Source organism: Mixophyes fleayi, chromosome 8 (assembly GCF_038048845.1).
Source record: "Mixophyes fleayi isolate aMixFle1 chromosome 8, aMixFle1.hap1, whole genome shotgun sequence".
Lineage (NCBI taxonomy): Eukaryota > Metazoa > Chordata > Amphibia > Anura > Limnodynastidae > Mixophyes > Mixophyes fleayi.
In genome coordinates, this window is record NC_134409.1 from 134,417,569 (window position 1) to 134,444,658 (window position 27,090).

General features: G+C 41.4%; 1 protein-coding gene and 1 long non-coding RNA gene across 2 annotated transcripts; one reads left to right on the top strand and one right to left on the bottom strand.

Annotated features, from left to right (window-relative positions):
* Window positions 1-296: 296 nt before the first annotated feature.
* On the bottom strand, window positions 297-24,990 carry ALDH1L1 (aldehyde dehydrogenase 1 family member L1). The gene is made up of 23 exons (XM_075183649.1): window positions 24,914-24,990; window positions 22,137-22,284; window positions 19,917-20,151; window positions 18,077-18,242; window positions 16,380-16,481; window positions 15,612-15,701; window positions 15,117-15,254; window positions 14,684-14,809; window positions 14,189-14,280; window positions 13,418-13,562; window positions 12,661-12,780; window positions 12,302-12,429; window positions 11,141-11,291; window positions 9,981-10,051; window positions 9,694-9,799; window positions 9,343-9,430; window positions 7,589-7,682; window positions 6,531-6,630; window positions 5,300-5,398; window positions 4,106-4,271; window positions 1,703-1,808; window positions 993-1,192; window positions 297-594 (listed from the first exon to the last, which is right to left on the bottom strand). The coding sequence occupies exons 2-23, from the start codon at window positions 22,261-22,263 to the stop codon at window positions 539-541; spliced, it is 2,706 nt and encodes a 901-aa protein (XP_075039750.1). The 5' UTR covers window positions 22,264-22,284; window positions 24,914-24,990; the 3' UTR covers window positions 297-538.
* On the top strand, window positions 18,085-26,852 carry LOC142099791 (uncharacterized). The gene is made up of 3 exons (XR_012678611.1): window positions 18,085-18,374; window positions 22,458-22,524; window positions 26,802-26,852. It is a non-coding gene; the product is annotated as an uncharacterized LOC142099791 (long non-coding RNA).
* The last annotated feature ends 238 nt before the right edge of the window (window positions 26,853-27,090 follow it).

The window sequence follows — 27,090 nt, forward strand, 5'->3', positions numbered from 1 at the left end:
GGATTTAGATTGTAAGCCCCAATGGGGCAGGGACTGATCTGAGTGAGTTCTCTGTACAGAGCTGCGGAATTAGTGGCGCTATATAAATAAATAGATGATGATGATGATCGACAAGTGGAGCAATCCAGTTTTCTATATTATCTCTGCCTAAAAGTAGGTTTTTTTTGTTATGGGTGGAGTACATCTTATGGGCAGTCACTACGGGTGTAATTAATTCTGTAAATCATATTTACAAATTCACATCATTTCCTGAATATAGGACTAGATGTAAATAATCACATTATTCAATATTCTTATTCAAAGTGTTTTATTAATTAATTTTAAACAAATGTTACACAAAAAAAACAAATAGCGATTAGACAAAGACAAGTCAGAGGGGGGGGGGGGGGGGGGATTCCATAGTCCAAAATAAAACGTCCCTTAATTTCAAGACTGTTAGGAAAAGACTCCTTGAGAAAACGAGGATATTAATATTCCATGACGACGGTAATAATGTAATGTGATGATTCTGTACGTAATGCAGAGCGACAAGATGATTCTAGTACTCAATAGTAACTGCCTTTGTCTTTAAATATTCATTCAACGCATCTTCACCTGAAATATAGGAGGAGAGACGGCCGGTCAGCTTTAAACAGTCTTGACCTACACAACCAGTTGGTGGCGTCAGTAGCATTAAAAGCGCAAGTCTCTAATTATACCAATCTAAATTATGTTTATAATATCAAATTATTCTATTATATGTAAAAAATACTATATATAATATATTTATAAACATTACTTAGTGCTTTAATCACCTTAGAATTTATTGTTAACAAAGAATAACATTCTCCAAGTGCATTTTAGAGGCAAGTTGTTCTATGTCCTGTTTGCAATAACCTGGCTAGTTGCCTGGTGACTATTTATGGCCGCTGGACCTGTTTTGGTGACTTTTAATATCAATATAATTCACATCAATGTAATGTCCAATACACAATAGCAATTATGATTCTCACCCAAGTCCTTTCCAAACCCAGACTGTTTGAAGCCCCCAAACGGAGCGGCCACGTCCGTCTTATTGTAGGTGTTAATGAAGACGGTTCCGGCCTGGAGTTTATCGCTGACGTACAGAGCTTTGCTTATGTCCTTGGTAAACACGCCAGATGCTAGGCCGAACTCTGTGTCGTTGGCTCGTTTCAGAACGCCGTCGATGTCGCTGAAAGAGACAAAATATCGATCTCACCAGGAGACACTCAATCCCCCATTCCTAAAAGACGTATTGTTTGATCGCCAGATTGGTGATGATAATAATGTATAATTAGAATGATAATGGCATGAAAGTTTAATGTAAGCAGTCGGCAGGTTCTTGAGGCTGCAGTACCCTTGGCCTTCTGTAAGGTGGCGCTGTTGTTTGTATGACGGAGACATTTAGGATTAATAACTAAAAAAATTGCACGAATATCTCAGCAACCAATCAGCAGTTGGCTTTTTATGTGTAATGCAAGTTGCAAAATGAAAGAGAGTGTTTGATTGGTTGTTGTTGGTTTCAGTGCACTGATATTTTAGTCATTAGATCCAATGGAGGATTGACTGATACTTTGATCCAGTCACTTGATCATCCATCTGTAATTGATCAGTTAGTGGAAGCAGCAATTGCCCCCTGTCAGGGTATTGATACAGGGCTAGGCACAGAACTATCAGGTGTAATATAGGGACAGTCTCCTACCCGTCATTAAACTTGGATATGATCATCACAGGACCGAAGGATTCTTCTTTCGCAATGAACATATTGTCAGCGACATCTGTGAATATCGTCGGCTCAAAGAAAAAGCCTTAAAACAAAAAAATAGTAATGATGTAAATATAGATGGCGATTGGCAGATAAATATTTATTCACCTTCTATTGGCTCCACCCACAGACATTTTTTATTATCTTCTTCCTTTGGGCATTTCAGCAATTGCTTTTATATCATCAGGCAGAACTGTTTATTTACATTGCCCTGAGATGTGATACAAAGCTTCTGGCTGGGTATAAAAGCAGCTAATGCAAAGATCAGCGGTGTCATAACAGATCAGCAGCTCCGCCTGATACTATAAATTCCTGGTTGCAAAGCGAAGAATCAAGCAACAACCAGATGTACCCAGTCACGCCCTGATCCACCAGCCACGCCCTGATCCACCCAGCCTCACCCTAATCCACACAGCCACGCCCTGATCCACCCAGCCACTCCCTGATCCACCCAGTCACTCCCTGATCCACCCAGTCACACCCTGATCCACCCAGCCACTCCCTGATCCACTCAACCACTCCCTGATCCACCCAGCCACTCCCTGATCCACCCAGCCACTCCCTGATCCACTCAACCACTCCCTGCTCCACCCAGTCACACCCTGATCCACCCAGCCACTCCCTGATCCACCCAGTCACACCCTGATCCACCCAGCCACTCCCTGATCCACTCAACCACTCCCTGATCCACCCAGCCACTCCCTGATCCACCCAGCCACTCCCTGATCCACTCAACCACTCCCTGCTCCACCCAGTCACACCCTGATCCACCCAGCCACTCCCTGATCCACCCAGCCACTCCCTGATCCACTCAACCACTCCCTGCTCCACCCAGCCATACCCTGATCCACACAGCCACACCTTGATCCACCGAGCGATTTCCTTATCCACCCAGTCACATCCTGATCCACCAGTGCAGTCCCTGACCCACCCGGTCACTCCCTGATCCACTCAACCACTCCCTGATCCACCCAGCCACTCCCTGATCCACCCTGCCACTCTCTGATCCACTCAACCACTCCCTGATCCACCCAGTCACACCCTGATCCACCCAGCCACTCCCTGATCCACCCAGCCACACCCTGATACACTCAGTCACACCCCAATCCACACCCTGATACAAGCCATAACTACATGTCTCTCACATCACACCTAATCTTAGGTTAGTGTCACATGAGCCGAGTTTTAAATACAGTTTTGCCACTTCAGCGCTGACACACGGAGATGAATGTAGACTTGGAGCTGACGTTCACCTACTTGCATGATCATTTCAGTCTCCGTTACGGTGTCTACTAGAACTGACACAGCAGGATAAGGGTAAAGCAGATGTTTGTGTCCCATCCAGTTCATTATATATTCCAGCGACAGTATGTTCTGTCCTGAGCCTCTCTTCCTGCATTAATACAGCACATGAGGCTCGGGCTGGCTCAGAGATTGGATTAGACTGTCCGACCATTGTAACCGGCTCCATGAGTCAGTGAATATCAGTGGTTAGCACTTCTGCCTTACAGCACTGGCGTCATGAGTTTGATTCCTGACCATGGCCTTATCTGTGTGGAGATTGTATGTATGTTCTCCCCGTGTTTGTGTGGGTTTCCTCCCACACTCCAATAACATCCCAGTTGGTTATTTGGCTGCGACCGAAATTAACCCTAGTCTGTGTGTGTGTGAATTTAGACTGTAAGCTCCTATGGGGCAGAGACTGATGTGAGTGACACATACTGTACTGTACATAGTACAGTGCTGAGGAATTGGTGGTGTTATGTATATATAATGTGTATATAAATGGTGATGAATATTAAACGTAGCTTTTGGGGTGATACCGAGCCCACCAGAGAGAATTATATGATCTGTCGCTATCCCCCAATGTTATTTCCAGTGATGCATCTGAGATAATTCCACCTAAAAAATCTCTCTTTATAGTGAAATGATCAATAACTTTTAATTATGATCAAACTGTGTTTTAAAAACATTAAATAAATTTATTTTTATTGATTTGTTATGGCGCACATTAACTTTATGATTTTGTACGATCTTATAGCGGACTACAGCTACCTGCGACTCTCCGTCTGTCCTAGTACTACAAGACACAGTATTCATAACAAAAAGTTTATGATTATAAAATCATTAGATTGGAGGCAGCTATAGCACCACCTGCAGGCACTAATAAGGAACTACACTAAACAATATTTGACCAAAGGTTATGAGAGACTAAAATGACCCGTCGTGAAGTCATCTCCGGATCTCGCTAGAGACATGTTTAGATGTCCCTGTTTGAATACAGGGACTAAGCAGACAACAGAATACTTCAGCCCTCTCTACAATATGATATGGACTCACCTGGTCTCGGGAGCTGCTTTCCGCCATATATCAGGGTAGCCCCCTCCTTCACCCCGGTCTGGCAATACTCTACTAGCTTATCTAAGTGCGCCTTGTGGTTCTGGGGTCCGTGGTCTGTGGACCTGTCCAAGGGGTCACCGATCTTCATCTTTTTCACCTCTTCTGTCTGACAAAGGAAGGAGAAACATAAATGACCAATAGTGTAAATATCATTCCTGGGAATGGCCCACAAGCGCGGTGGCTCAGTGGTTAGCACTTCCGCCTCACAGCACTGGGGTCATGAGTTTGGTTCCCAACCATGGCCTTATCTGTGAGGAGTTTGTATGTTCTCCCCGTGTTTGCCTGGGTTTCCTCTGGGTGCTCCGGTTTCCTCCCACACTCTCAAAAAAACACTAGTAGGTTAATTGGCTGCTATCAAAATTAACTCTAGTGGGTGTGTTAGGGACTTTAGATTGTAAGCTCCATTGGGGCAGGGACTGAGGTGAACGACAGATATTCTGTGTACAGTGCTGCAGAATTGGTGGCGCTATATAAATTATGATCCACAGAACCAGGGGTCTCTGAATAGATATTTAGTGCTATGGCCATTTACAAGTCCCAACAGTGCAGAGCCAAGGGGCAAATACTGTTTAGTGACTTCATGCACAAACTTTTGCACAATTTCCAGGAAAGCGCACGGATCCGTGGGCGCAGCTAGAGGCATTTGGAGGGTACGGAAGTTCGCACAAGCTGATGTTAAGGGTTTGGGGGATCGAGGGCATTCCTTACTTTTGCACTTAAGTGGGTGGAGAAGGCACATTTACAGGGTTGTTCCCAGCTCCCCACAAAAAAAAAAAGATGCTGGAGATATCCCCACTGTACTTATAATCTTTTAAGTCTATTAAACATTTGTTTTATTGTTTTGTATTTTTATACAATTTTTTTTATTTTTATGTAAACTTCATCATTGCCGTTGCAGCTGATTGAATTGAAGAGAGATGTCATTAGGACGCACTAAGAGAATATCAGTTTAAAATGTAACTTTTAATTCAAATCTCTTGAAAAAAAAAAATGACTTCCATTGTTTCACAAATACTTCAGCGAAATGTTACATTTAGATAGAAGGAAACAATTAATTAGTGAGAAAATAAGTGATAAGAAAAAATTAATTAGTGTCAAAATGTAGTCCCCCTGCCCTGTGTACCCAGCACTCACCACTCTCTGCACAAACTCGTCGTGAATTGAGTCCTCCACAAATAGCCGGCCAGCAGCTATGCAGTTTTCGCCCTTGTTGAAAAACACTGCACTCATCCCCTGATAGGCGGACGGAGAGGGGGCACAAGAAGAGAACATGTTATATCCGTCCTCAGTACTTTATAATGATGTCAGATAATACACAGTATGTATTTCACAGATGCTCATTTACATAGTGGTAAAAAGGACCCAATTGTAAAGTGCTACGGAATCTGCTGGCGCTATATAAATACGGTGGCTCAGTGGTTAGCACCTCTGCCTCACAGCGCTGGGGTCATGAGTTCAATTCCCAACCATAGCATTATCTGTGTGGAGTTTGTATGTTCTCCCCTTGTTTGCGTGGGTTTCCTCCGGGTGCTCCGGTTTCCTCCCACACTCCAAGAACTGGTAGGTTAATTGGCTGCTATCAAAATTAACCCTAGTCTGTGTCTGTGTGTGTGTGTGTTAGGGAATTTAGACTGTAAGCCCCAATGGGGCAGGGACTGATGTGAATGAGTTCTCTGTACAGCGCTGCGGAATCAGTGGCGCTATATAAAAAAAATGATGATGATGATGTGAGTGACGCAATACAGGATGCTCTTTGGGTCCCCCTAGTGGAAATATAGCAGTATAACCACTGATAGTGACTAGTACTACTAATATTACAGGGCTAAACAAATAAACTGACCCAGCTACAATATTATGACTATTGATGGTATTGTGCCCACTTTAGTGTGTGGCACGGATTAAGCTGCAGTAGTTGTTTCCCTGCTGCCCGTTTCCACTCAGTATCATTGTACAGCTTAAGTTTACGGTTAGGTCTTGTATTAAGCTAAGAGGCCCGAGATCAGAGATAGAGGGCCTGAGTCATTAACCAAGGCAAAGCAAAAAAAAGGAGTAAATTTGCTCCTGGATAAACCGTGCGGCAATTCAAGGGGTGCAAATGGCTGCTTTTCATCTAACACACAAATACTTGACAGCTTTATTTTTACACTGAAATCTAAAGTTGATCTAGGACACCCAAACTATAAATCTGCCCCCACATTTTAAATTTACCTCCCCCTCCAATGCAACATGGTTTTGCCAAGGTGCAAATTTACTCTTTTTTTTTTTTTTTGCTTTGCTTTCCTTAATGAATCAGGCCCAGGATCTCTTTCTGTCCCTTTATAAAAGCACCGTCTGCATGTACTGATTATTAATTCCAGAATCTTACCATCCTCACGGCTTTATCCAGGTCACAGTCTTTGAAGATAATCAGCGGAGATTTCCCACCTAACTCCAGAGACACTTTCTTCACGTTGCTCAGTGCGCAGCTGGACGAGAGGACAACACAATGAGCGTCACAGGTTCCTGGTATCACGATTATTATTTGGGAAAGAGTCAACTGGTCGACTAAGGTAGAAGTCACTTAAGCTGCCCCCTCTCAAAGTGATTGTGTCTTGTAATTTGATGATGTTTAACCAGATTGTCCAGACAGCGCTCAGTCTGTGAGTTCAGCAAAATGTAATCAGACTTTTAAAGGACATATGAGCTGACAATCGGATTGGTACAATTTACTTATGTGGCAAAATTGGACACAGATTTGGTTGTCTGATGACTAAATCTGCCAATCTGTCTCATTTAATATGTGTTTTATAAATGTTATGCAGTTCAGTTGTGTAAAAATCAAAATACATATAAGGGCCCAAAGATATTATAAGAAATCTCTGCTATTGGTAATGTGTATAAGGCATTATCCTGGGGGGAAATGTATCAAGCTGAGAGTTTTGTGGCTGGTTTGAAAAGTGAAGATGTTGCCTATAGCAACCAATCAGATTCTTGCTATCATTTTGTAGAATGTACTAAATAAATGATAGCTAGAATCTGATTGGTTTTTCAAACCCGTCAGAAAACTCTCAGCTTTATACATTTACCCCCTGGTGTTTTATAGAATAAAATGTTTAATGTTTAAACCTGCACAACAAGCAGACACAGAGGTACTATATCCGATGCATCGGTGCACTCATTTTATGCTAGTTGGGGTTAGTGGGGTTTGACATTAAATACAATATTGTAAATAGACATCTCCCTTAATGTTTAGCAGTTAAATATAATTAGTATTATAACTTTGATTTAATAGGGAGGTTTATTGGTATGTAATATTGTAGATAAGGTGAAATGTAACAGAATATTGGGGCAGCAGTGAAGGGGCTTTTTTGCATACAAAGATAATTGTTACATTATAAAATTATTGTTACACTATGTTAATACATCTCCCACCACGCATTTCACCTCTTCATGATATGTTTTCCTATGGGGGTGGAGCCTGTGAATCCGATTTTCCTGACATCCGGGTGGTCAGAAAGTCGTTGTCCAATGAGAGATCCTGATTGGAGAAACACGTGTTGGTCAGTTAAATGGTTATGGTCTATCTATCTATCTATCTATCTATCTATCTATCTATAAATCTATCTATCTATCTATCTATCTATCTGTCTATCTGTCTCATATCTATCTATCTATCTATCTATCTATCTATCTATCTATCTATCTATCTATGTATCTATCTATCTATCTATCTGTCTCATATCTATCTATCTATAAATCTATCTATCTATAAATCTATCTATCTATCTGTCTCATATCTATCTATCTATCTATAAATCTATCTATCTATCTATCTATCTATCTGTCTATCTGTCTCATATCTATCTATCTATCTATCTATCTATCTATCTATCTATCTATCTGTCTCATATCTATCTATCTATAAATCTATCTATCTCTATCTATCTATCTATCTGATTCATATCTATCTATCTATCTCTCTATCTGTCTCATATCTATCTATCTATAAATCTATCTATCTATCTATTTATCTATCTGTCTCATATCTATCTATCTATCTATCTATCTATCTATCTATCTCTCCATCTGTCTCATATCTATCTATAAATCTATTTATCTATCTATCTATAAATCTATCTATCTATCTCCTATCTATCTATCTCTCTATCTATCTATCTATCTGTCTCATATCTATCTATCTAACATCTATCTATCTATCTATCTATCTATAAATCTATCTATCTATCTATCTATCTATCTATCTATCTATCTATCTATCTATCTCATATCTATCTATCTAACATCTATCTATCTATCTATCTATAAATCTATCTATCTATCTATCTCTACATCTGTCTCATATCTATCTATCTATCTATCTATCTATCTATCTATCTATCTATCTATCTATCTATCTATCTCATATCTTAAAGGGGCTGATCAGTATGGTTACCCCCCCCCCCCCTCCCCACTACAGGGTGGGAGTAACCATGCTGATCAGCCCCTTTGGTGTCTATGGAAGGGGCCCCATGAAGTTTCTGTACCGGGGCTCAAAATTTCTCTTGGCGGCCCTGGGAGTACGGGAGGACATGGCAGGATGGGGCAGACAACGCCTGGATACTTTGTTTTATGGTTTGGACAACATTCTATCTGTGTGGGACGTTTTTGTATAACTGTGTTGCCCCCGTACAAGATGCTCAGTGTCACCCAGACTGTGTAACACTGTACAACGCTGCTGGGGCTGAGCAGGGGGAGGCGCTGGACTTTATTTTACTGCCATTTTTCTTTTTTAGGATTTGTTAGCTATTCTTTATTTTTCTAGTTTAAATGTTATTTTAATTCTTTTCTGTGTTTTTCTTGAACAGAGGAAGCAGTCGGACGGCCGCTACCATTAGATCAGTAGAACAAGTGATGACTGTTTGTTGGAGTGCAGAGGGGGCCTAGACGGAGCGACGGCTTTGTGGAGTCCGTGTGATGTTATAAGTTGGGTTCCCACAGCCACGGTGAGCGCTGTGTTTTACTGATCACAAATAACCTCTCTATTTGTAGAGCATTCGGGTAATAAGTTGGTACCGTAACAATAAAGAATATTACTAATGTACTCTTAAATACCCCTGTCGTCCTACAGACTATTGTGGATGTTTATACTCCATTCCCTGCAGTATACAATGGATCCCGCTTCCGCGTCACTGACGTACCAGCGCCAGGTAAGATATTAACCACGCCTTTTGGAAATCCCGCTTTCACCGTTAACTCTGCAAACTTCAGGGCTGTTAGTGGGGTCACCTGCAAGCAATAATCAAAACTAATAAGTAATTCATATGTACACGACTAATAACAAACTGTCACATGACAACTATCTTATAATTTACAGGTTAATATATTTTATATCATTTCAATCATCTACACAAATACATTAATGCTCTGTCTGATTTGTCCACATTACTTATTATTAGGTTGCTGTAGTGCGGACGTAGTATCCTAGATTCACCTAATTAATAAGTTATACATCTCATCCGTAAAACCTAGTTATTATGACTATGACTCACCTGAGCCGGTTTCAGCACCACCGTGTTACCCGCAGCCAGGCACGCCGCCGTTTTCCACGCCAGCATCATGAGTGGGTAGTTCCACGGGATGACGATTCCACAGACACTGTAGAAATCCGTTAGACAAAATGCAGTTAAACCGCAAATCGTTTTGCGGGATCAAAAGTCACGAAAATACAAACACACATGTTTACATACATGTTTACAGAAATACCGCATGAGTGCGATGGGTGATCCTGGCCTAAAAGGACAATGATTTGTTCAGCCAATCACACTAATATGCTCACCCTATTGGTTCTCGCTTGGTGAAGGTCAGATTTCGGTTTGGACGAGCTTGGTTAATCGGGATGGTAGAGCCCTGTAAGACACACGTATGTATTCTCTTAGTTGCTGCTAAACACGCGCATGGAAAAACAAAACATTTACACGGCTGGATTAGGAAACGTTCTTTAAAGGGACTGTCCACCTTCAGATAACTTTAGCCTGTTGATTTGTACATGCTCTCCTGCAACATTTACAAAACACACTGATTTATATTTCTGTCTAACTTGTGTCTTTTTCCACTAAAGCTTTTATAGCATCAATGTTGATTTTATTTGCCCTTGGATATGACACAGAACTGCTCTGTGAATATAATTGTATCTCAACAGTGTCACTAGAAATAAATAGATTTACCATCCAACAACACTTACAAATCTCATGCAATTTGCCCACTTATGTGTGTGTCTGAACTGGTTTGTACTGTGGAGCAGGTTATTATTTAGGAAGCCTCGAGTTGATGGCATTGCTCGATTATAGGTTTCTGTATAATTATCATATATTTATGTGCGGTGCTGTTTGTTCATCTACCAGTATTGACCTCGGCTTGTGACACTCAAAACTGCCGTATGATTCTATCTGCGTTCGCCAGAGCTGTCAATAACCCGTCTATATTCCCGCTTCCTTCCATTCATCAACACTTGTCTGTCACTCTCTTTATCACGAGTTGTGCAGCTAATTTCTAGTCAATGCAGACAACAGAAAAGTGTTTCTTTCCACCTTCTGGCAACTTTAACATGTTGGTTTGTCTGTTTCGAACTAAATATTTTATTTTTTATTGCTTCCCAAAATAAACATTTGTAGAAGCTTGTGTTATTTATTTTTTTATTGCCTTTGGATTCAACACATAACTGTTCTGTATTTAATTGATCCAAAGCATAGAGCAAAATGAATCCGTGTCATATCCAAGGCCGACGGAAATAAAGAAATTCTGTCTGAATGAGATACGTAAAAGAAAGCCAGAAAAAAATAAAGCGATGTATTTACCAAATATGAGAAGGATAAACTAATACATTAATATTGTCTTAATGGGAGTCTCAAAAGTGTCTATTTTATAACACGTATCCTGTGTGTGATCATTGACTAGATACACTCTGAGGCGATCATTATAGGGGCAGCTGCCAATCACCTGGATTTTATCGCACCAGCCGGCAAAGTAGCGGAATGTTTGGGTGGACATCCCCACGTGGGTCTTCAACGCCAATGTGTACACAGCCCCCGAGTCTATGGATTCGATGGTGGCCAATTCTTCCTGGTGCTCATCCATGAGGTCCGCCAGCCTAGGACAACACAAAGTGGCCACAAACTCAACAAAGTACATATATTAATGGAAGTCATTTTAGTTTTTTTGCATTTCTTTGTTTTTATTTTTTTCTCAAAAGGATCCTTCCACCCCAAAAATGAATGACCCCCATGGGAAGATCCACCCTGGCCACCTTCCAACCTGCCTAGCCATATCAGCCTTATATGTCATTTATACAGTGACCCAGCTGACAAGCAAATCGGAGATGTCCGGATTCCGACACAGGAAATGGGGACTATCCAGAAAAGGTGAAGATATGGGAGAGGATGTATATAGTCCAAGGTCCAAGGCCAAAGCTGCACCTTCTTACAACATAAATACTCCTCAGTTATAGCTACCCTACGATTATAGTAGTAATTAAATAAGCAGTGACTCAAATTTAAAGTGTGGCGGTAACGTCCTATACAATGGAGGAGATCCATGACCTCACAGTATCTATACAGGTGACTAGTGTCTCACACGGCAGCCTGACCTGCCCAGAAGGTCATATCCGGGGCAGGAGGCAAACGCAGGATTTGTAGAGGGGGGTTTCCACACCACACGGCCAGTGGGCGTGACCAACATGCATGGGGGCGTGGCTATAATATTAGACAGTGCTTGGCTGCTCTCCAACTCTTCCTATCCCCATAATATACATGGGCAATGCTGTGTGCACTACTGTTAGGTACACACAGCTCTCCCTTTTCGAGCAGAGCCATGTGAAGCGGTGGCAGGGTCCCGTCACCTCAATTATACAGTGCCGCAGGCTTGGAGGGGGGTTTACAGGCATTAGAAACCCCCCCTCGGTTTGCCTATGCGGGGCTACCGCCAGTATGTCAGGACTAAGCGGACCAGCAATCTCCTATGCGGGATTCCCCCCCCCCTACCTCCCTGTCCTCACAGACGGCTCAGTAGCTTGGCCTAATTTTTAATGTCCAACACTTTGATCCAGAGCATAACTCCCAATATAAACAAGGAAATAACATTAGAGCCGGACGTCGTTCTCACCTGTACAGCAAACGGCCCCGATCCCGTGGGTTCATTTTGCCCCACTCCCCATTTTCAAAGGCGTCCTTGGCAGCTACTACTGCTTTATCTATATCAGACACCTGGGCCAGAGACACTTTGCAGATGGCCTATGAAAAGAGAATATATATTAAATTACAGCAAGCTATCACCTCCGACTGATCATTGCGGGTTGGGACTAGTGGTACTTAGGGCGTAATGTGTGGTAGGGGGCAGAAATATTGTATGAGAAGTCTATGTGAACTATGTTGGGCTGTTAGGGGTCATGAACGGAATCCACGTCTTCCCGTTTGTGCCGTTATCGCAGCCCCCGTCTCTCCTTACCAGAAATTCACACTTACGTCTCCATCTGTGGGATTAATTGTGTCGTAGGTTTTCCCGCCCTCAGCGTCTGTGAACTGTCCATTAATGAAAAGCTGGTGAGGCATCCTGACGGTCATGTTGTTGATGTCCTTCTCCACCTTAAGGTAACAGCAGATTACTTGTGAATACAGAGTATCCATCTAACATACGGTTACAGCGCCCCCCAGTGGAAGACATTGTGAGCCCTAACTATTTTGTGCTTTTAAATGAAAATTTATTAGTAGTAAGTGCCCACTCCACAAAAAACACACAGCATCCCTATAATATATTATGGCATATTGGCTAGTGCATCTTGCTAAAAAGAAATATTTATTAGACACTCAAATAAGTGGCATCGCTTCCCAGGGAGACTAAACATTTTTTCTATCTATTTCATGACGGCAAAAAGTAGGTGAAGTGTGTAAGGAATTACTTTGACATTTGCACCTCCGACCACTAGAGGGCTCTGTATTTGCAAACTTGCCCTTAGATTTGCCCTTATCCAAGATGGCCAGTTTGGAATCAAAGAGAAACCATCTTGGTTCCTGTTTCCTGTTTGGGCCTATAAATGGCACTTCCTGGTTCAGACATGTGCTTGAGTATACTGCTTGCTCAGCTCCTGCTACTCTACCTTGCATCTGTGACTACCTTCTTGTGTACCGACCCGACAAACGTCTGACTACTCTCTGGATATCTACTCGGCTATTGGGCTTCACATAATACCACTGGTATCGTTACAAAGTGATTGTATCTCACATAGTCGATGACTATTTCCTCCTCCCCGTCCCCTCTCAGTCGCCTCACGAGCATCTGAATGAATTCCTGGAACGTTGTGGCCATGTAGACATCCTCGTTCTGTAGCTGCAGACCGTTACACTTCAGCTTCACTTCTTCCACCAGCCTGGAGATAGGAGAACACTGCACCAGTATAAGGAGAGTTATACAATCATCTACAATGCTTCCGTAACCTGCGAATCCCAATAACTTGGATCAGGAGTTGGACAAGTTGGGTGACTGGACTTTGTCCACTTTGAGGTTGAAGCCATAATGTTCCCGCTGATGGTAACGTTGAGATGCTCAGATTGGCTAGATGTTGACCTAATCTGTTCTAACTCTATATAATGGCTGAACTGCGACCCTCGGGGTTAAGAATCTAGTGCTCTGATTGGCTACCGGTTGTTCTAGCCCTAATCATATCGTTTCCTGCACGCCCCATAGTGACCCATTTTTAAGAAGGAATCAAAATCACCCAACATCAATTTGTAGAGGAGATTTTGGAGACAAACAGATGAATGGACAAAATACTTTGCTTTATGTCTCAGTAAAATGCATCTCGCACCCGATACGCTATAGTTTGATTTTCTTTCTGCGGATGAGTTCAGGGGCTTCATGTGGATTCAGGGGCTACAACCTACCTATGTTTCTAACAACCCAGCAAGGGGCACATATTGAAGTTCGAGCAAGCAGAGATAATAACCATTTCTTGCTAGATATGTATTCCTTTGAGGTAAGTCATCCTGAACTAACCTCACGACGTCCATAGACGCTGCTCCAGCCTTGAAGAAATCAGTGGAGTCTTCAATCTTAGCGGCATTAGTCAATATCCGCTTCCACGTAACCTGTAACACAAATACTTGTTAGTATGGATGCGGGTGAGTCGTGTTTCCTTGGACGATGGACGGACAGCCCAGGGGACTTTGGCTAAAGATGCTTCTCATCTCTGTAGGAAGCTGAGGATCACGTAGTCCAGGAACAACCGATGTGGTGAAAGCCGCCCAATCTTGTTAAGGGATAATTTACACACCTGGATAACTGTGACCTGCCCTAGGCAGCGCTGGGATTATAACCCACACAAGTCCCACAAGTCTTTAGAATCCAGGATTGTTTAACCAATATACCGTGACTTCCAGTTTACACTCAACATTCATTAATCCATCCATTTACCTGTCTTCATTAAATCCGAATAGCAACTCTTCCATAACACTTAAACCATATTATTTGACTAAACGTTTCCTGGCGTACCCTGATCTCGGCGGATATCGCCTCTTCTTCCTGTGAAAGTTGCAGGGCGGTGCTGTTGGATGATTTGAAGTACTGTGAAGCCGGAATCATCTTCCCATCTTCAAACTTGATGTTCTTCACTGTAAGCTGCGATCAAACACAGGGTTAAAAAATAAGTGGAGAAATTTACTAATGACTAATAAAAAATGAGCTTCCTGGTGAACCGTATATATGAATCCCGCTTAATTGCGGCACTTGATTTCTTTTACAATAAACATTGGGCTTTATATAGCATCCCAGACGTAGTTTTAAACCAAAGGCTGCACTTATTGTGAGTTGTACATATCTTACGACACGCTCTGGTGCACGGACGCAGACGCAATTAAGATACGGCAGTCATCCTGAATCCTGCTAATAAAATATATGTGACCTTTTATCTTTACAAAATACCCACCGATTTTCCATCATTCCCAAAGAGCACAAGACCGTTCTTGGTCACCAAAGCTTGTTTGGAAGCCCCAGGTATCTCCAGAGGGTCTCCTTCAGGGTTCGGGCCATTGGTAGTAAGCGACGAACCGAAAAATGTCAATTTCTGCATAAGAAAAACACGGTTATTGTAAAGAGTGAATTGTATTCTAAATGGGTGCATCTATCTATCATCGTCTATCTCTGCTGTAGTACCACTTGTGGCCAAGAGGTGGCATTAGAGAGCCAAGCCAAGCTTCCAATCTCTATATATTAGATTTGCAGATACTTAAGGTAAGTTGTAAACTATTTTAAAGTTATATGTATTTTTTTATTGACATTTATATATTTTTCTCTATCCGTATAGCACAGAAAGAGTGTAATGTGCCATTTGCATTTTATTATGCTACTTGATCATTAAGGTAAAATTGGCTAATTGAGAAGGCCCTCTATTGTGGAAATTACAATGTGCAATGTTACTCACAGCTCCGTCGACCTCTGTCCAGGCTCCAGGCACCTTGTCGTTCCCTCTTATAAAGTTGTGTATTTTTTCTGCGGGCTGGTCCCAATTGATCTACAGATTAAACAACAAAGGCATAAAAAACTTCACATCACCTTTATAAATAAGCACCTAAAATAAAAAGTATGGTCAATAAAATACATTAAATCCAATTAAAATATGGTTTATCTATGAACAGGGTTGAGTTGAGTTGGTTTCATCTTACAGAAACATTATGAAGGAAATTATTTAAGTTTTCCATAACTTTTATGGAAGAGCGCGTGAAGGATGTTTTGGTCAAAAGTTCTTGCATGGCCGGAATCTAACGGTGTTCTGTGTTCTAAGGGATGGAATGAGGTGTCGATCGCACTATGAAGTTTTATTTCTTTGGGCTGCGATGTTACTAAGGATGATTTTACACGAGAGGCTGATTCACTGTGTTTTCTCTCCAGAAACATGCAGCATTTCCTACTGTAAAGAGTTTTGTCTAGGTTCACACGAGCAGATTTCCAGCAGGAAAACTGCTGAAGCAAATATTTTTTCTCTGTTAATACTTAAGTTTTGAATCGAATTGGGCATTCACTAACTCGTCTAAATCTGAGTCTAGCTCTATAGTTGTCGTTGCTTAAGATAATAGTAATTAAAAGAAACATAAAGCCAGTTCTATTCTGACCCCTGCAGAGAGCTGTCATACGCCTGACGGTGGATAGAGAGACATTCTGTCCTATATTACAGAGTAGCCCACAGACCTACCTTGGCGTTCTCCTTCTTCTGTATCGGGTCATAAGTGGCTCCCTCTGTCGGCTGAGGGATTCTCGGGGCTGTGCCTTGTGCAATGAGTCTCACAGCTTCCACCTAGAACAGAGACATTTTTAAAATTACCCCGTTGCCCCTGTTTACCCCTGTGAGGCTGAATAACAAAATAAGGCAGCTCTATGTAGGTCACAGATCATGCCCCTTCTTGCAGTTTACATTTGTGGGGTTCGGACAATAAGGGGGGGACTGCCAGGTGGAAAATCTTTCTGAACCCTGGAGGTCAGATGTCATCAGCGGGTTGTTTGTAGATTGTTACTAATAATTTGTGGCCCCAGTGATGAAAACCATCACATACACACATGATTTTCAGGGAAGACGGGGCCCCCATCAGCGGCACGAGGGCCAGGTCGAGTGAAGGAACGGCTGAGCAGATTGTGCCGTGGCCAATGTTTGTTCCCAGAATGTTAGCAGTTAGGGACAAATGAAGGGACTGTCTATATGACATTAATGTGTCATTTTTGTAAATGAAGTCTCGTCATTGAATTGTTTTCCAGTGCAGACAACAAGCGAGCCAATCTTACTCTTTCCCTAAAAATTATGACTTATCTCATATAAAAACATACACATTTGTATATGAGAGACAAATAATGCTTTTATTAAACAGTTATAGTTTGATCAACAAGGTAAACGTTAAATTCACACTTTTGCATCAACAAAAATGATCATCATTTAAACAAATTCCCTTCTTCCCTGATTTTACTGCCCCCCCCCCTAAAACTTAGCGCCTTAGACAGCTGTCTGTTAGGTTTACAATATGATTAGTTATTGCTAGCTTTACAGGACTAGTAAGTCGCTCGTTACACACCAATAATTTCACCACCCAACACCACTCCCCCCCCTCCCCCCTCTCTAACAATACGCTGAAGCAGGAACTACCAGCGCCAAAGGTTATGTAGGAATAAACGTTTCACCTGCACAATCCCTAATCTTACTCATGTGACAGTGAACGGACTCAGATTCAATATTGAACCATCTGACGAATGAGCCAAAATTAATATGTACTTAACCTATGAATGAAAGAGGATTTTTAACTTCTGAGTCACTTGCTAAAATGATTATAGAGGATGATTAACAAATTGGAGCTGAATTTTATAACTGAAATGTTCAAACAGATTAATGGTCGAGTTTTGTACCTAATTTATGTAAATGATTGTTATTCTAATTGCTAATTTCTAGATGCAAAACACTTACATTGACCAGGTTCTTCATAATAATATGGGTTAAGTGTTTTGCAGAATGTAGCAACATTGTTTGTACAAAGTAAAAAACAACAAGCTATTGTAGGGATAAGTATATTATACAGAGTAGGGGAAGGCAAGGGGATTTGAGAGCTCAGACCGTTATCTTTTCAAATTCACTTGAACACAGGTTGACTTAATTCCATAGCTCACAAGTAGATATGTTTGAACAACTTTTATATATACGTTGTTCTCTACAGAAACAATAATATCAATACATTCCAAATCATCATATTATGCATAAAATGATATGGGAAAAATGTACTTTTTAGTGTCATTAAACAGTAACCAGATTAAGCTGAAAATGACATATTATGACCATTGGTAACTTCGGGGTTGGTCTGGAAATTCATTTTTATTGTCACATTGTACATATTAGTATAGTTGTGTACTGACCATTCCTTTCACTCCCTCAGGAAACAGGAATCTGTTGTATATGGAATTTACTGTGTCATCTATAAGAACGTCACACTCTTTCTGCAGAAGAATATCTCCCGTATCCAGCCCGTCATCCGCCCAGAATATTGTGAATCCCCCCGTCTGGTCCCCCTCCATCAGTGTCCTACGAGGCAATGATTGCAGAAAAACAGGGTGTGAAATTAATGCACAACTGGATACCTGGAAAGAACACACAGTACGTGACTTAGAGCGGCTGTATTTCAGGGGGCGAGAGGCTGCCTCTCAGTTCTTGCCGGTCAGTTTTAATTCATTAATTTATTATCATTTGTCAGATTGTCTTTTTTCTTTATCTATCTGTTCTTCTGCTGTCGATGAAGGAATGAGTATGGTGGGACACGTGGTCAGTTTTAATTACTGGTCGTCCAAATTGGTCTTTTAAAGCATTTAGAAAATGTGGCCATATTTAAATAATGCTTTCTGTCAATAAGTTGTGACAATATGTTTTATATTCCTCTAAAAGTAAAAGGTTCCGTTTGCTTCCTTAACGGTCCTTTTTTAAACAATATTATATGGATGGTCCGGCTGCAGAGTGCGGTTTTGCTGGACTGGATTATATAAGTGAGATAAAGGAGTGAAAAATGAACATCCCCCCTGTTTTATTCCCCAAACAGACTTGATTTTTCAATACCTCTGAGTTGGGCGCTGTACCGGCAACGAGATGTATTTTGCACATTTCTGCTGCACTTTTGCAGATAAACGCAATTTCATCAACACCATCAAAGACAAAAGTTACATTTCTAATAAAGACAGTTTCGATGTCTTATTATTTATTTAAGACATAAATGGATATAAGCAGGATAACCCCACCTTTTCAAGCATCTACTATGAACCTATAAATTGATTGAGCAACTTCCACTTCTGTATTGTTGGTCTGAGAGGCATGTTGGTGTCAGTAGCTGAGGGGGAGTGCTGGTGCTGTATTGTGTATTGCCATTTGGAGGATCCTGGGGCACCTCTTGGTAAGTTAGCTCTCAATTTAAAAACACACATATGTATGGCCCAAATATATGGGACTCTCACTGTTTAGAGTTAGGACCACCCTATTAGCAGAAGTGCCGTGACTGGGCGGGTGGCTTATCATACATTTGCTACAATTCCGCATCGTGGGCCTGATTCATTAAGGATCTTAACTTGAGAAACTTCTTATTTCAGTCTCCTGGACAAAACCATGTTACAATGCAAGGGGTGCAAATGAGTATTCTGTTTTGCACATAAGTTAAATACTGACTGTTTTTTCATGTAGCAAACAAATATCAACTTTAAATTTCAGTGTACAAATAAGCTATCAAGTATTTGTGTGCTACATGAAAAAACAGTGTCAGTATTTAACTTATGTGCAAAACAGAATACTCATTTGCACCCCTTACATTGTAACATGGTTTTGTCCAGGAGACAGAAATAAGAAGTTTCTCAAGTTAAGATCCTTAATGAATCAGGCCCTGTATGTATAAGTATATAAGCAGTTCTTTTACTGGCTCACTGCAGTGTACTGGGGGATTTTTCTCTGTATAAACTGAGCAATATTTAGGGAGAAAAACAGAATAGCTGAAATGAATTAAGAAGGTGATCATAAAGTGACAGGAGCTTGGACGATGAATTGACGATCCAGGGTGGATCTGCAAACTAGGAAAGCCAGGATGGGGACAGTTCCAAAGTGAGTGGGCAGCTTGAAATGTGCGCGGCGGACAACTATGTGCACTTGTGCAGATAAAGAAAGTGCAGTATGTATCCCCTCTACCATAACCACAGACGGTGTAACTGCGCTCTCCGCACTTACCAGTTAATCGCAGAGGCTCCGCGGTGTCGTGGCAGGATTGAGGGATGGTAGATAATAGAACCGTGTTTGGGGGCATCGATGACTTCCATGGGGATAAACTGGGAACAGAATGGCAGCACGTTCAGCTCAGCCTCCAACGACTTGTACTTCTCCACCACTTCTGGGAGAGCTTGACCCTTCACCCTCCAGCGGGAAAACTTAAACACCGGTACTCCATCCTTCTCCGCCTCTGCTCCTGCAGGCACATGGAATGGGGAGAAAGCATTTATCACACTCTCAGCGGGATTCACCAATGCCTCCAGCAGGGGGCGCTGCCCTAGAACAGCCAGGCACAAACATTTTCCAGCTTTGACACCAGGGGCTAGATTTACTAAGCTGCAGGTTTGAAAAAGTGGGGATGTTGCCTATAGCAACCAATCAGATTCTAGCTGTCATTTTGTAGAAGGTACTAAATAAATGATAGCTAGAATCTGATTGGTTGCTATAGGCAACATACCCACTTTTTCAAACCCGCAGCTTAGTAAATCTAGCCCCAAGTGTCAATGTTGCATTGTTTTGGGACCCCAAAAGAGGCAGCTCCCAATACAATGTATTGTACATCTGACCATCAGGGGCCACCAGAAACAGGTTCTAGGACCACACTTGGAGTCCATGCACCTAAGTCTTAGGACATAGCGTATGATTCCTATTGATTTGCACTGATTTGTACCTAACAATGTCTTACCAGACCCCCATAGCCGTAACTTAAAATGTTAGCGCCTGGGCCAGATGGAAAACTGCCGTCTTCATAGCCCTCAATATTTAGCCAAATAAACCTAAAATATTCATAAACTGCGCCCCCCTGCAGCGGTCACCCCTCTCACACAGCCCTAGTTACGGCCCTGCCAATCCCTACACATAGGCAAACCGAGGGGGGGGGGGGGGTTTCTAGTGCCTGGAAACCCTCCTACAAGCCTGGGGCACTGTATAATTGAGGTGGAAGGACCCTGCCCCTGCTTCAAACGGCTCTGCTTGAAAAGGGAGAGCTGCGTGCACCTAACAGTAGTGCACGCAGCATTGCCCATGTATATTATGGGGATAGGAAGAGTTGGAGAGCAGCCAAGCACCGTCTAAAATTATAGCCACGCCCCCATGCATGCTGGTCACGCCCACTGGTGGCGTGGTGTGGAAACCCCCCTCTACAAATCCTGCGTTTGCCCCTGGCTACACCTACTTATTACCATGTTCTGCGTCTGACCACATGCAGTCACACCTAGAGCATCCTAAATTCTCCTCCTGAAAGCTTCAAATAGACCGAGGGTTCTTAACCTTCAAGTCAGGTCCCAAAATATAGATCACTGTCGTCCTATTTTGTGAGCACTAGTAACTGATAAAGCGATATATGCGTCATATTTACCATTATATTAGTACATTTCCCATTTTCCTAACCGTTACAATTAAAATAAAAATAATACTGACACTCAAGTATATACAGGTCTATCATATCTATGCTTTAAACATTGTTTCACAGGTCTAGCACTCTGTTTTGTACATAATATATTTATACAATGATCACTTTTATGGAATACAAAGAGATGTGTTTATGTCCAGCCAAGAACTGGTTTTAACTAGCATCAAGGGGAGGGGGGTTGGATACAGAGTATATCAGGTAGCTAACATTCAAATAGTTTCAGCCTCAACTGGAGCTTTGAGAAGTCTTTGTCCAGCAGATATCCTGATTTATTTTACTGAGTGCAGTCTAGAGACGGGCTGCTCAGGTTACGACAGTTCTCAACAATCAAATTGTATTGCGCAGCTATGTACCTATTGATTTTACATTTATCTTGTAGAATACACATTTGTATGATCCTTTTTACAATTATTGTTGTCCGTCAATCATCTCACACCAGAACACGGGCGTTAATGTCCATCTTGTGACAATATTACTGAATGCTAGTAAATAGATTCACCACTAAGGATCCTGGGTTGTCGTCTCATCTAAGCTGATTATAATATAAGCTTTAAAAACATAAAATCATATATTATTTCTGCAGTACAAATGTCACCAAACAAAATCTAACTTTCTGTAAATATTTCTGTAATGCTTCTATTAATTTACATTATACTATTGCCATGTTTGCATTACATAATATTTCTTAATCACTACATTGATGTCAAATTTCTAGGTTTATTTCTCTTGGAAAATAAAGTAAAATAATTGTTACACAAAAAGACTCATACCTAATAGATCCGCTTTGCCATCTTTATCGGGGATAGTGAATACTCCCACGACTTGGTGTCCTTCCTTTACCAGTTCCTTGTATACTTCTTTCCCAAACAGACTCTGTCCAATCACTGCTATCCTCATGGCTCTGGTTGGTGCGACAGACTGAGGAAGAACACAGAATATTTTTTAGAATGTCAAATGGTTCTTAACGAGCAAATAAGTGGTGTTTGCAATTAATATGCATTAAAGGCTATGTATTACCGAACTGAATTATATACATGAAATAACTGGAGTGTTTATAACTAGCTAACTATGTCAACCACACTCTCTTTCAGTCTCTGCAGTTTGCCGTGTTATTAGTGAGGGGCTTCTCTGAACAAACAGGCGGACAGTAACTGACAGGTTGGTCAACTTACACTGTGTGGATTGGTGGATTCATACCCAGGGCGGGGCCAATGATGTCACAGCAGCTAAAATGACTGTAGTCTCAGTGTTTTGACCTGCATCAGGTCATATTAAGACACTATCCTAAAAGTATGATGTCTGCAGTAATGGTGACAGGAGGTAATACTTTACTTTTGAATAGCACGGCAGTGGAATGTCAGGTTAACAAGGAAAAATGTACAGTGGAACAGACAGAGGTCTGAGATGCAGCCTATTAGAATATTTGGAAGCAAGGCCTATGTAAATGTTTCAAAAGAAAAGTGTGACAATGGGAAGCTCATGTAAAGAACATAATTCTGGTGGGCTATAGACGTAGAATTCTGCACCAGGGCAACAACAAGATAACAAATTAGCAGAATCAAGGTGATTGACAAAAACTCTGTGTCAAAATTTCACAAAATATCATCCAATATGAGACCTGGGAATGCAAGGGAAGATAACACTGGGCATGTTTGCAATTGGATGAACATTGTTTTTTAAGACAAGACCAAGTGCAACTCTGAAGGCAATGTTCACAGGTTCAAGGCAAGATTAGTCACAAAGGGATATTTGCAAACATATGGTGAAGGTCATGATACCACTTTTGCTACAGTTACAAAACAAAATACATCCAGAACCTATATGTCAATGGCCATAGCTGATATCAAAAAAGGATGATCTTAAACTCACAGACAAGTGCTCGCAAGTCAAAAATTGGTCATGTGTTTTTACTAGAGGATAGACCAACCTCCTGGGCCAGCAGAAACCAGCTGTCCGTTTCATTACCACCTACAGCTGCCGAATATGTGTCAGCAGCTTATGGTAGCCAAGAGGTGATTTCATTGGTGTTCACTGTTAGAAGATCTCGGAACGCCAACAGCTCGACCAATATCATTATCAATTATTTATATAGCGCCAGCAAATTCCGTAGCGCTTTACTATTGGGAACAAATACAGTAATAAAACAATACTGGGTAATACAGACAGAGAGGTAAGAGGGCCCCCACCGCAAGCGCCTAGGACACCAAGTGGGACAGGATACAACTGTGTTTGTATAACGTGAGACTGACAAGATTATAGCAGCTGCTCACTGCAAGCCCAGAACAGAAACTAGAAGTCACAGATGCTGAGCTGTGCGTTGCTGCAGAGTATGAAACATATTCGTTCTGCTCTGTAATAAAAACCTCTTCTCTAACATTAACACTTCCTGACAAGACATTGACATCACCATAAAATATCTTTAACAATCGTGTACATGAGCGCTCTACGGCAATACACATTCTGTGTGTGCGAGGGAGCTGTCTGGCTCTCACCAATCAGGAAAGAGATTACCTCCAGCCTCCCAGGGGCTTGACCAATCAGTGGAGAGCATGCAAATGTATCAAGAAATGTTTTCAAGGATTATTGTAGTTCAATGAACTCAAAAACTAGCAAATCCACATAGCTGGTTTTATATTAGTCATAAAACCGCCAGATACACTGGTAACACATCAGACAAAAGATATACATGGGGCTATAGCCTTAAATAATACATCTATCTCTAGTAGGCTTCATATACAGAGACAGCAGGACTGATATATGCTGGGACTTGCAGTTTCACAAGAACTGAAGAACCACAATAGTTAGTGGCTCCTGGTAACCAAGCAGGCTCCCTGTTCTGCAAATTCCTACATTCCTGTTGGACACTAAATGGCTGCAAGGTACAAACAAGACCTTACGACCTTTCAGATGCCAAAACATTGATAATACTGAAACACTTTGTTGCAGGTAGAACAAGTCAGCCTAGACATAGTGCTTTCTGTGTATACAACCCTATCATTGCTGACTGATCTATATTGCTCTTGTTTGTTACTTGCAAGTGAAAACTTGAACGTTATGTATTGCCTTAGACCAGGAGATTCGCCGCTCTCCTGTACAGCAGACACACCTCACAGATAAGCAGCGACCACCCTGTTTTACAGTAGATATACTGAGAGCTGGCATCTGATGCTGTTTCTGGCACCGTGCTGTGTACTGAATCCTCCACACTTGCTGACATCAGTGACTAAAAATACCGTTTTAACGTATTAATGTCAAAAGTCAGACACAGGGCAGCAGAAAGCGCTGTACAAATGCACAACTATCACCAAAATAATTGCATTTATGATGGAAACTGAATGTTATCCATAGTTCTTGGGAGGAGGACATTGCTGCAAACAGTGTAAGTAACAGCTCTTTACTTAAGAGCTTGCAATCTATCAACACAAGACTTCTTGTCTATACTGGTATAAGACATTTCCTTGTCCCTGTTATTCATTCACGTGCTGCAGAAATACTACCACAGACCTTACACAATCACAGATAGAAGTCATAGGGGCAGATCACTCACCTGGAGAGAGGGCTCTGCAGAAAAATCAACTGAATAGAATCTCTCAGCAAAGGTGTTTTGGTTTCTTGTCCTAAGGCGGGGGGTGGGAATGTTGAGGAGGAGTCAGTGAGCCTGGATGTGATAGAGGGAATGGATTTACTGTTGGTTTACAGTACACATTACAGTAACAATGCAGATCACCTACACTGTATACAGTGGGGAAATCAGAATCTTTGTTTTGCTTCCTAAACCTGCCACACTTGTAGTACACAAACCTGTATTGCATACCTGCTAAATCCAGCCCTATGTGTTTCAATAAAAAGCAATTTTCAATTAAAAAGGAAAAAAAAAGCAAACTTGTGTTTTTAAGTTTGAAAAGTAAAAGTGACCTGCAGGTTGGAAAGTTATTTGCTTAAACACCATATGTCGCCTACAGGTACTGCAGCAATAAAATATACATGCTTCATATATAGCATGGGAGGAGCACCGGGAGGTTGCCCTGCTCTCTCGGGAGGTCTCCCAGAAATGCAGGAGTCTCCCGGACATTCCGGGAGAGTAGGCAACTATGCGTTAAAGAAAAGCAGCTAATGGATCTATAGAGACTGAAGTGTCTTTTACATTTCTGTCTCCATTACTGAAGTCATGTTGTCTTACCTGTCAGTCTTTGATTAAATCTTGGTCTCCATGAAAATGGCCACCTCCATAGGCATCAATACATGGACATAGGACACAATTTCTGAACTGTGTCATCATGCCACAGATGGTGAAGCCAACCACGTCTTGTACTGGCTCAGAATCAGGGAGAATGCCAGACTCTTCAGGGAGTGAGGGAGATCACCCCTATTTCAGGGAGTCTCCCTGACATTCAGGGAGAGTTGGCAAGTATGGGGTTATAGTTGACTAATAAGTGTCCTATTTGAGAGCTCTATTCTTAGGATCTTTTACAAAAGAGGAAGAACACACAGAGACACAGGACAAAGGCATTTTTTTTTTTATTTGCAACGTCATTTACCTACTTTTGAGCAGTTGCATAATTTTTCGATATACAGCAGATATTGTAATGAACTTTAAGTGGTGCATAGTGAGTATTTTTGGATCTCTTCCTGTTCTCGGTGGTGTTTGTTTTTTGGTTGTGTAAAAAGGAGATACAGTATATTTGCACCACCTCAAATTTGGTAGCGATCGGGCCTTGGCCACTACTTCCGACGAGGAGCAATTTGAACCACCTAGGAGCGTTTCATAGCAAAAGCGCATTAATATGTGCACATAAAGTAACTTCGATACTAGTGATAATACTGCATTTGGGTGTAAAACATGTGCTGAGTCCCTGCATTTTCCAGTTTGTAACTGACCCCTATTTTTGTACTACAGTAATCTAACGGTACCTTATTTTCCAAATTTTCATGCATGGTATTGCAAAAATACATATTCCCTCAAAAGCCTCCATAACGCGCTGCAGTACCACTATATATCCCCTTAATAATTACATGGCTTCATAATGATCATAACACCGCCCAGCCCGTGATACCAGCAGAATGTCAGCCTGCTCGACTGTAGGAAAGGTTTATACTGCATGGAGTTTACTTTCGGTTATTTCTGTAGACAGATAATCATGACTATGCAAGTTTGTATTGTTGTCCAGTAAAAATTAACAAGCCATTCAAGTAGAAATTCTACTGTGATAATAACTGCACCTTTATTGTGCATTCTAGTAATAAAATAGTAACTTTGTACAGAGTCGTAACTATGTCAAAGAGATAAAAACCTTTGCCCGAGGTAAAAAGATCTTGACATGTAAATAAATATATATATATATATATATATATATATATATATATGATAAGCAATTGTGATGTTGGTTTCCCTATGAGTACCTAAGGTATCTCCCTGCGCTGTTGTTCTACCTTAGTCATTTTCGATGCCCTGGAGGTTCAACATACATCATACAGCGACAAGGGAGGCACCCAGAAGGCATTTCTCATGAAGTCCCCACTCTTCACGCCAAGTTCTTTATATTGTTCTGCTTAACAATAATAAGTGTTGACTTTGGGTCCATAATCAGGTGCGTTACTAAAGTTATTTGCTTTCAGGAATGCTGCGTGCCATCCAAAGGCGCCAACAGACACACAAACCACCAACGGGCGGAAAGACACAAAAAAGGAAGACGACATCCAGACTGAGCCTCTGAATTTTATCGC

Coding starts and splice junctions, on each gene's coding strand:
- ALDH1L1 (XM_075183649.1), bottom strand. CDS start 22,263: ATGAGGATAGCAGTGATTGGACAGAGTCTGTTTGGGAAAGAAGTATAC. Junction 16,482..18,076: donor CTGAGGGAGTGAAAGGAATG/GTCAGTACACAA, acceptor TCTCTGTTCTAG/GTGGAAGCTGTGAGACTCAT. Junction 1,809..4,105: donor AAAGCAGCTCCCGAGACCAG/GTGAGTCCATAT, acceptor TTTTGTTTTAAG/GCTTTTTCTTTGAGCCGACG.